Source organism: Balaenoptera acutorostrata, chromosome 3 (genome assembly GCF_949987535.1).
Source record: "Balaenoptera acutorostrata chromosome 3, mBalAcu1.1, whole genome shotgun sequence".
NCBI lineage: Eukaryota > Metazoa > Chordata > Mammalia > Artiodactyla > Balaenopteridae > Balaenoptera > Balaenoptera acutorostrata.
The window spans coordinates 39,115,544-39,126,365 of record NC_080066.1 but is presented as its reverse complement, the minus strand read 5'-3'; the positions used below and the strand labels follow the sequence as shown (position 1 = coordinate 39,126,365).

At 39.8% G+C, this 10,822-nt stretch overlaps 1 protein-coding gene across 2 annotated transcripts in view; it reads left to right on the top strand.

The window, feature by feature from the left end:
• The first annotated feature begins 237 nt into the window (after positions 1 to 237).
• Positions 238 to 10,822, top strand: part of FANCI (FA complementation group I) — a 77,871-nt gene continuing 67,286 nt past the window's right edge. For both annotated transcript variants that reach the window (XM_028161894.2, XM_007194347.3), the window contains exons 1-3: positions 238 to 323; positions 3,121 to 3,223; positions 10,648 to 10,720. In XM_028161894.2, the coding sequence (XP_028017695.2) occupies positions 3,140 to 3,223; positions 10,648 to 10,720 (157 nt within the window). In that variant the 5' untranslated portion in view covers positions 238 to 323; positions 3,121 to 3,139. The remainder of the gene's footprint in view (positions 324 to 3,120; positions 3,224 to 10,647; positions 10,721 to 10,822) is intronic.

Genomic DNA, 10,822 nt, shown 5'->3' with positions numbered 1-10,822 from the left:
TAGATTCATCCCCTCTCTCACTGACAATTTCCCCAATAGTACACAAGAAGGCCTTAACTGGTCAAGACACCGTGGTGGCCACACCCAGGCCACACTGCCCTGGGTCACTCTGCGGTCCCGAATTGGAGTTCTTAGGCTGCCCCCCCCCCACAGTGAGTGGGATCGTCCCAGGAGTTCCCCACTCCCTTCTGCCTTAATGGTACGCCCCATGCGCGTGCTCCCGGGCGGCGGAAGTGAGCCGCGGGAGGCGGGACTCGCTGCTCCCGGTAACGGAAGTGCGGCGGAGTTGGGTTGAGCGGGCTTTTTGGAAGCTTGTGGAGGAGGTGAGGCTGCGGTGACCGTCTGGAGGGGCTTCGCGCGTTGCAGGGGCGGTGGGACTCAGCCCCGGGGAGGTAGCGGGTCTGGGAGGACAGGAGGACCCCACTTCCAGTGTGACGTTCTGGCGTTTTCCTTGGCCTGGGAGGGTCGATGTGCCCCGCCGTCTCCCTCCGCGTCGGTTGGCTCTCCCTGCTCCCCGGGCGTGCTACACTCTCGGCCCTCTTGTTAAATTCTTCCTCTCCATCAGCGTTTAGCTCCTACGCCTGAGAAATTTCTCTAAACCTGTTTCAGTCTTGTAGCTCGGTCACAGCGCACATCACTAGCTGCCTCATTTTATAGTTTCTCTATTTGTGTTTATTTCTTGCTCTCTGAGGAGCCCCGGTGCAAGACCCGTGGCGTTTCACTTCTGTGGTGCGTCACTAACCTCAGGGCCCCTTGACAAAGAATCTGCAGCCACCTATCTGTTACTCACCTTTGGTTTTAGGAAGAATTTAGCAAATGTACCTGCTGAAATAGAAAGAGTTCAGCATCTTCCCCTTAGGGCTGGACGTCTCTTTTAGTCGGTATGCCTTGTTTGCATCCTCTACTGTCACCCAGCCCCTAACAGAGGGTAGCAGGTAAAAGCATGGGATTTAGGGTCTGGAGCTGGACAGACTCGGATTTCAGTTCTGCTTCTACCCTTACTAGCCTTCTAACTTTGGGAATTTGGGGAAATTCCTGAATCTCTCTGAATCCCAAAAGATCTTTATCTAAATTGGGAGTAATAACACAAACCTCATAGGGTTGGTGTGAGGATCAGATTAATGAGTGTAAAGTGCTGGGCCCAGGGTCTTGCCCATTGTAGGGAGGGATTCAGTCATTCATTTGTTCAACAGATATTTATTGGGGACCTTTTATGAGCTAGATACTGTGCTAAGTACTGGAGGTTCAGTGATAAACAAAACCAGACAGGTCCCCCTGCCCTCCTGGAGTTTGTAGTGGAGTGGGAGATGTAGTTCCTAATCTAACAATTACAAATGTAATGTTAAAAGTGTGGTGATGGTGAGAGATTATAGTTGCCTTGAAAGGATGTAATAGGGGAGTGTTTAATCTAGACTGAGCTTCTAAGGAAGTGTGGATTGAGCTGAGATCTGAAGAATTTGTAGGAATTAACAATAAAAGATTGGCAAGCAGCAGATGAAAGGAGGGGTATTTCTATAAGTTCCAGACAGAAAATCATGTGTAAGGGTCTGTGGCGAGAGGAACTTGGGGGTTTGAAGGACTGAAAATGATTCAGTGTGGCTGGAGAATAGAGTGAGGAAGGGGAGTTAGCATGGACCAGACCTTTTTATTCTGAATTCAGGATTTTGGACTGATATGAGAGTAGTGGAAAGCCACTGAATAGTTTTAAGATGAGGATGGAGATTGAGAGAGGATAAGTCATATAATCTGGTTTGTGTTTCAGAAACATTATTTTAGCTACTGTGTGGGGGACAAGTTAGGAAACTGTGCAGTAGTTCAGGTGAGAGATGATGGTGGGTTTGGAGTAATATGGAGGTAGTGGATCTCAGAGAGAAGTAAACTTGAGAGATGTTTAGGGGGGTAACATCATCAGGACTTGGTAGTGGATGTGGAGGATGAAGGGGAAGTGGTTAAGAATGTTGTCCAGGTTTTTGGTTTAGCAGCTGAGTGGATGATGGTACAATTTATGGAGATTGGAAACAGGAAGAAATGCAGGAGGAGGAGCAGGTTTTCTTTCCATTAGTCTGCATTTCCCCCTTCCCATAATACTCCCATAGCTACACACTAACTCCTATCTGTCTAATGTGCTTCCATTTCACCCTTTCCTTTCTGCTCCCCAGAGTCACCACCCTAAGACAGGCCTTTGTCACTACCACTGAAATAGCCCCCAGTAGCCTCTTAGCCTCTGTTCTTCCTCCTTACTCCCTCCCTACTTTAATCTGCACATCGATGCCAGATTCAGTTTCCTCAAACACTGTTTCAATTTTGTCAGATTATCTTTTACTCCAGAAATTTTTGTTGCTATCTATTATTTACAGAATAAAATCTGAATTCCTTAACTTGGCTTTTAAGAGCTTGCACAGTTTAGTCCCACCCTTTCTTTCTAGACTTCCTACTCACTACTCCCCTACTTGAACTCTCTACTAATTTTCCCCAAATAAATTTTTCAAATTCTTTTATGAATACCTTTGTTCATGATACTCTCCTTCCCAATAATGTATACCATGTGGTTATCTTGACTGTCTAAATTTAATCTTTAAGTTCCAGTTTAAGCTTTCCTCTGCTGGGAAGCCTTCTTGATGTTTGAGCACACATTTATTTCTTAGCCTTTTTAACTTCTCATTTGTTTTTACACCATTTAATTGGTATAAATGCATTTACAGTGCTGTTGATTTATTCATTTATCAAGTGTTACTTTATTATATGTTATAATATTTTTGTGTATGTGTCAATAATAATTTTTTATATATTTGCTATACTGTTAAATGATAGCTTTGTTCTGGGCAGCATACTGGGTAGATGCTTAAAAAAAATGATAGAAATGTGACTTGGAATTAGGAAACCACTTGATTAGACTACAACTTTCTAATAAGGAAATTCCAGGGAATTCTCAAGATTATTTTGGTTTGGATAAGAATCACCTACTCACACTAGTTGGTAGTCCTTAGCCTGTTGAGTACCCACTGTGTACGCTGTCTATAATATGTATGAAATACTCAGTTAACAGGTAGAGAAGGGAAAAAAAATCAAACTTGTTTACTTCTGAAAGTTTCATCCAGCTCTGACATTTTCCCTTTCCAGTTCCTTGATATGTGCAACAATGGACCAGAAAATTTTATCTCTAGCAGCAGAAAAAACAGCAGACAGACTGCAAAAATTTCTTCAAACCCTGAAAGAAGATGATGTGAGTATTAGGATGTTCTGCCAAAAGCAAATGTCAAGCATGATAACAAATTCAAGGGACATGTTAGAAAAATTAATTCTGCCACTTCATCTATCCCCCACTCTCCTTAGGAGACAAGGATTTATTTGATAACAACTCATAGATACAAAGAAATGGGAGAGAGGAAGAGATATGGACAACTTAAGGGCATTTGTGTACATTTATACAACTGTATTTATTTGTTTGTTTATTGATTGATTGTTGCAACGTGCGGCATGTGGGATCTTAGTTCCCTGACCAGGGATCGAACTGATGTCCCCTGAAGTGGAAGCGTGAAGTCTTAACTGCTGGACCACCAGGGAAATCCCTACAACTGTATAATATTTAAATGACATTTATGCAACCGTATAAGCAAATTAGTACACTTTTTAGTTCTTAGAACAATCCTACTTGAAAGCAATATCCAAACTATAATTATTGATGTGAGACATTAGATTTGCCTGTTGATGCTTCTTTATTTATGTTTTTCCCTAAAGAAGATAAGTTCATAAGTAGTAAGATATTTTGAAATTATTAGTAAAAGCGAAAACCAACCAATTTACATTGTGTCTTCACTATAAGTATATGATTATAAAATGGGACAATAGTTACCTTCTATGTTAGGCTTTCTTTCTAATCTTTCTCTCCTGATATACTTCTCCTTATTCCATTATAAATGATCTCAGCTTATTCAGATCCCTACATGGAAAATAATCCCTCCTTAAAATTAACCTTAAACATTAGTATATATGTATAGACAAATTAAGACTTTGAGTATTATTATTTTTTTTTTAATTTCTTTAATGTTGTATCTATTTTATTCATTTTTGGCTGCATTGGGTCTTCGTTGCTGCGCGTGGGCTTTCTCTAGTTGCGGTGAGCGGGGGCTACTCTTTGTTGCAGCGCACGGGCTTCTCATTGCGGTGGCTTCTCTTGTTGCGGAGCACGGGCTCTAGGCGCGCAGGCTCGGTAGCTGTGGCTCACGGGCTCTAGAGCACAGGCTCAGTAGTTGTGGCGCATGGACTTAGTTGCTCCACAGCATGTGGGATCTTCCCGGACCAGGGATCAAACCCGTGTCCCCTGCATTGGCAGGCAGATTCTTAACCACCGTGCCACCAGGGAAGCCCCGAGTGTTATGTTTTTAAGGAACTTTTTATGTGCTAGTTTTTATGGTCATTGAAGCTAGGTGCATCTTAATCTTTGTTATCTTATGCTAACTGGGAATTGATACAGGGATGTGCTCTGATTTTTTTTTTCTTTGAAATTATCCAGAAATTGCTTTTTGTGGCACTTTTTAAGACAGCCTGTTGCATGAGTTGAGAGTTGAATCATCCTATAGACAATTTAAAATTTGGTTGAAACCTGCTTTCTATTTATTTATTTACTTAGAATTTATAGTTTACCTGCTTCCAAAAGGAATTTGAGGAGGCTTTAACATTACACTATAAAATAAGTAAAAAATAAGAAATAGAACAAAACCCATGAGAGATGCTATGAATTACTTCTCTGATTCATGCTTATCACAAAAAGAATTCCTATCTTGGTTTTTGTGAGGATGAAATGAGATACTGTATGCATCTAACATCTAATAGACCCTCAATAGGCATCCAGTAGACGCTGAATAAATATTAGAAAAGGTCCTTCAGCTCTTCCTGTTTTAAGTTTCTTCGCCAACATGAACACAGTCCTCTGAACATTTTTGTTTTGTTAACATTACCTTTAAAAGTTTTGTACCTCAAATTGAACACAGGGTTCCACATGTGTTCTACCACTAGAGTAGAGGGGCACTGATATTTCCCTAATTCTTCCATTAATGCAGAGTCAACTTTTTGGCAGCAATATCATATTATTGTCTCATTGCTCTTACAAGCAACTAAAAACCCCAAGTCATTTTTGCATATAGGCTAAATTTCCTTCATCTCTGAACTTCTATAGTTAGTTCTTAGAACCCACATTAAAATTTTTACTTTAAATCTGTTACTTATCTTTTTAGATTAATTTGATTTCACTCCATCAAGATCATCTTGTTGTATCCTGATTCTGTTGACCATTGTGTTAATCATCATTTTATATGCTCTATAAATTTGATAAGCATTCCAGCAATATATGCATTCAGTCCATTTGATAAAAATGTCCATAGAAGATGTGCTTAAGAGTAAAAAATTATAAAACACATAAGCAAGTCCATGACAAGGAAGACTGACATATCCAGCAGTGGGAAAATTTACATTCAAAGATTTAGAGAGAATAGAGGAATCTAAAAGGGACTGCTAGAATAAAAGTGGAAGTTAATAAAGTGGAGAACAGTAGATCAAATTAATACATAAAAATCCTGGTTCTTTGAAAAAATAGACAAAACTATTAACTAATCAAGAAAACAATGGAGTAAGCACAGATATACTAAATAAGAAATGACAAGGGGGAAATAACTATTCATATAGAGAAAAATCTCAAAAAATACTAAGAGACTACTCTGTATATATCTACTACAAATAAATTTGAAAATGTAGGCGCAATGGATAATTTCTTAGGAATATACAGTTTAATTAAATTGACCCAATTTGAGATGGAAAGCTTAACCAGATCAATTTCTATAAAAGAAAAAAAGAGTCATCAAGCAATTACTTGACACAAAAATACCAGGCCCAGAAGTTTCATAGGAAACGTCTACCAAATCTTTAGAGATCAGAGGTAAGAGATAGTCCCGATGCCACATAAATTGTTTTAGAGCATATATGATACATAAGGAAAAATGTGCATATATAAGGAAAACTTCCAAATGCTTTTTATAAAGTATAACATTGATACCCCAAACCTGATAAAGACAGCTTGAAGGGGCTTCCGTTGGTCAAATTTGAACATTGAAATAATCAAGTTCAGTTATGAATTATAAACCACTGAAAAATATAGAAATTTGTGAGTCCATATTGATAATAAATGATGAGAAGGGCTCTTGCTTACCACAGAGTTAGAAAATCATCATTTGGCAACCATCATGATAAAGATTGGATCAGGCAGGAAACATCAGTGGATGCTAAATCCAGGAAGAATTTTTTAACTCTTTATTTTGAACTGATTTTAGACTTACAGAAAAGTTGTAAAAATAATAGAGTTTCCATCTACCCCTCTCCCAAATGTTAGTATCTTACATAATAACTTTAGTAAAAATTTAAGAACCAGGAAATTAACATTGGTACAATGCCATTAGTGGAACTAAAGACCCTATTTGAACTCTACCTGGTAGTTTTTTCACTGATGTCCTTTTTTTATGTTCCAGAATCCCACTCAGGATCCTACACTGCACTTAATTGTCATTTTTCCCTGATTTTCTGCAATCTGCAACCATTCCTTAGTCTTTCTTTGTCTCTTATGGTCTTGATAACCCTGAAGAGTACTGATCCGTTACTTGGCTGAATGTCTGGTGTGTCTCATGATTGGACTCAGGACATGCATCCTTAGCAGAAGGACCACAGAAATGGTGCCATGCCCTTTTCACTGTGTGTCATATCATTGAGCTCACGATGTGAGTGTCCTTCCTGGTGATACTGACTTTGAGAACCTGATACCAGAGGTTGCTGCTGGGCTTTTTCATTATATGAGGGGAAAATTAGATGAGGAGCAAGATGCCTGCATGGTCTTAAAGTTTCTTCCTACGAACTGCATACTGGTTGCAAAGGGAGGGGAAAGAAGTAATTACAGAGTGGGAAAATCAGGCAGCGTATTTGGGTGATCAGACTCATATTACCAGTGAGGGACAGATGGATATCACATGCCTCCATGTGTGATACTCCAAGAAGGGCACAGTATCACCTGTGTTCTGGCCAAGAATGCCTAAACTCAATCTAGTCATGAGGAAACATCAGCACAAAATGAGGAATGTTCTGTTTTTTTAAAAATCTGTATTTGGACTGTGCCATTAACTTGGTAGTTCCAGTCTGTCAATTAAAAGAAAAAATTTTAAGCCTTCCAAAATAACAAGGATACTTAATCTTACTTGGTTTACTTCTGCATTTTAAAATGCAGTATAAAGCATAACTGAATAAGGTCAAAAAAGTAAGACCAAAGATCATGTAAGTAGGGGGAGTAGAGGACAGAGGGAGTGGAAGAGAACTAAATTTTGTTGAGTACCTTTTGTGTGCTAGGCCCTGTGCAAGGTCCTCTACCTGTCATCTAATTTAATCCTCATAACAGTCCTTTGAGGTAGGGAATAGACACCCATAACAGAGATTAAGTAACTTGAGGTTATAAAGTTAATAAATGGTAAAGCAAGGATTCATACCCAGCTCCTCTGATTCTGGGTCCCATTTTTTTCTCCTATGCCACATTGCCTTCTGTTGAAACTGAATTTTTTTGAGAAGAGTCGGGGTTTCTCAGTCTTGGCACTGTATTTTGGACTGGATAATTCTTTGTTGAGGGATGTCGTCCTGTGCATTGTAGGATGTTTAACAGCATCCCTGGCCTGTACCCATTAGGTGACAGCACCCTTCCAGTTATGACAACTAAAAATGTCTCCAGACATTGCCCTATGTACCCTGCCGGGGGTGGGGTGCAGATCACCCCTGGTTGAGAACCACTGCTCTAATGGTTATGTCAAAGGCTGTTGGAGGTTCCAGGCAGAAGGTTGGAGGTTTCAGGTACTTCCTTATTATGTATTTAAGAAGGTAGGGATGGACTCCAGTTGGAAAGACCAGGCACGTGTAGAAGAGATCGAATTCACTGTTTTATTAGTTTTGGCCTCTGTGACAGTCCTTTGGATATTACAACCTCACCTTCTCCGTTGTTTTTGCTGGCTGCTGCTTTTTTAATCGCTGAATGTTGGTGTCTCTTTTCTCTTTACATTTTCTCCCTGGATGATCTTACATGTTCTCACTGAGCTCCACTTTGGCATATTCAGTTATTGATTTGACATCTCCACTTGGATATCTTAAGAGTAACAGTTCTGAGCACCACATCAGATCTGCTGAATCAAAAACTGCAGGTGGAGTTCTCTGTTTTAACATTCTGTTTTAACAAGCCCTCTGGATGATTTAGATGCTTGCTTAATCCGAAATTTTCACCATGTCAGTAAATGGTGCCAGCATCTACCCAGTTAGTTGCTTAAGCCAGAAATTTGAGTCCTCCTTGATTTCTTCTTTTCCTTCATCACCACACCCATTTCACGTCTAAAGCATGAGGAAGTCTGTCTTAGTCCATTCAGGCTGCTATAACAAAATACAGTAGACTGGGTGACTTATAACAACAAACATTTATTTCTCATAGTTCTGGAGACTGGAAGTCCTAGATGATGGTGCCAGTGTGGTCGAGTGTGGGCCCTCTTCTGGGATGCAGACTTCACATTATACCCTCATATGGTAGAAGCAGCCTGGGGGCTCTGTGGGATCTCTTATAAGAGCACTAATCCCATTCAGGGGAGTTCCACCCTCATACCTAATCACCTCCCAAAGGCCCCACCTCCAAATACCATAACACTGGGTATTAGGATTCTAACACGTGAATTTTGGGGGGACATAAACATTCAGACCATAGCGAAGTCCTACTGATCAAGCTCTCAAATATATCTTCAGTCTACGGATCTTCCCCAAATTTTGATGGGGTTACATCCCAATAAACCCATTTTAAGTTGAAAATATTCTAAGTTGGAAATGCATTTAATATACCTAACCTACCAAACATCCTAGCTTAGCCTAGCCTTACCTTAAACGTGCCAAGAATGCTTACATTAGCCTACAGTTGGGCAAAATCATCTAACACAAAGCCCATTTTATAATAAAGTGTTGAATATCTCATGTAATTTATTGAATACTGTACTGAAAGTGAAAAACAGAATGGTTGCGTGGGTACAGAATGGTGTATCGGTTGTTTATCCTTGTGATCCCGCAGCTGATTGCTAGCCCAGGAAAAGATAAAAATTCGAAATACAGTATCTACTGAATGCCTATCACTTTCGCCCCATCGTAAAGTTGAAAAATCATAAGTTGAACTGTTATAAGTTTGGGACCATCTGTACTTTTCTTCATCTTACAAAGTACTACAAACTGAGTACCTTAAACAATAGACAGTTATTTTTAAAGTTCTAGGAACCAGAAGTCCAGGATCATGGTGTTGGCATTGTTGGTTCCTGCTGAGGGCTGTGATCATCTGTTTCGTGCGTCTCGCCTAGCTTCTGGTGGTTTGCTGACAATCTTTAGCATTCCTTGCCTTGTGTCACCCATGGTCTCTGCCTTCATTTTCACATGGCATTCTCGCTGTGTACGTGTCTCTGTCCAAATTTCCCCTTTTTCTAAGGACATTAGTCATACTGGATTAGGGCCTACCCATATGACCTCAGCTTAACTAATTACACCTACAATGACCCTATTTCCAAATAAGATCACATTCTGAGATGCTGGGGGTTAGAGCTTAAACATGAATTCTGGAGAGGGACACAGTTCAACTCAGGACATCTCCCCTGCTATTACCTTGCTGTAGGCCACTGTCATCTCTCATTTGATCGCTGATAACAATCTCCTAACAGATGTCTCTATTTCACTCTTAAACCCTCCCACAACCTATTTTCTACAAAAGGAATAAAACTGATTTTTTTTTTAAAAAAACATCTATCATATCACTCTCCTCTTTTCTCGTTAGTTACTTCTGTTGCACTTAGAGAAAATCTAAGCTTCCTACCATGGCCTACAAGATTCTTATTATCTGGTTCTTGCCCATCTCTCCAAATTCATATTGTGCCACTCTTTTCTTACTACTCTTCAGCCAAATTGGTCTTTTTTTTTTTTTTTTTCAGGCCATCCACTATGCCAAACTCTTTGCTCCCTCAGGGCCTTTGCACATAACAATACCTTTATCTGAAATGTTCTTCTTTCCTCCCTTTGCATAACTAGCTCTTTCTCATCCTCCAAGTCTCTATAGAAATGTCACCTACCTCAGAGAAGCTTTCTCCCTGACTGCTCTAGCTAAAGTTGCTTCCCTTTCCTCAATTATTGTCTCAGTGTTTTGTTTCTTTTACAAATTTTTTTTCTGATTTTTTTTCTTGTCGTACTTTTCCCTCCTGCTCTACTGTAAACTGAGTCAGGTTATCATGTTCATCCTTGTATCCCTAATGCCTAGGAAGAAGAACATGTTCAAAGAGTATTTGCTGAATGAATGTATATCCCCAAGAACATAGCTCGATACCTAGTGCTGATTAAATACTTAATAAACGTTTGTAGAATGTATGAATAAATTTCAGTCTTGACAACCCAGCATCATGTTAAGATCTACCCTGCTATATGTAAATAAATGTTACTTGTGATACCTGGAGTCTCTGAAGGATATGAACTTGACAGATGGGTGTTTTTCATACCGGGAGTTTAGGTCATTCAGGTAGGGAAATTGTTGCCAGGGACTTGTAGCTTTTTCTTTCTTTGCAGCTGGCTAATCTCCTTCAGAATCAGGCAGTGAAAGGAAAAGCTGCTGGAGCACTCCTGAGAGCCATCTTCAAAGGTAATAATAATGCCACTTCTATCTCTCTGGATTCATTGATATATTTGTTTACTTTGGGCGCATATTGCTACTTTTCTTACTGTTTGAAGCCCCACTGAGACT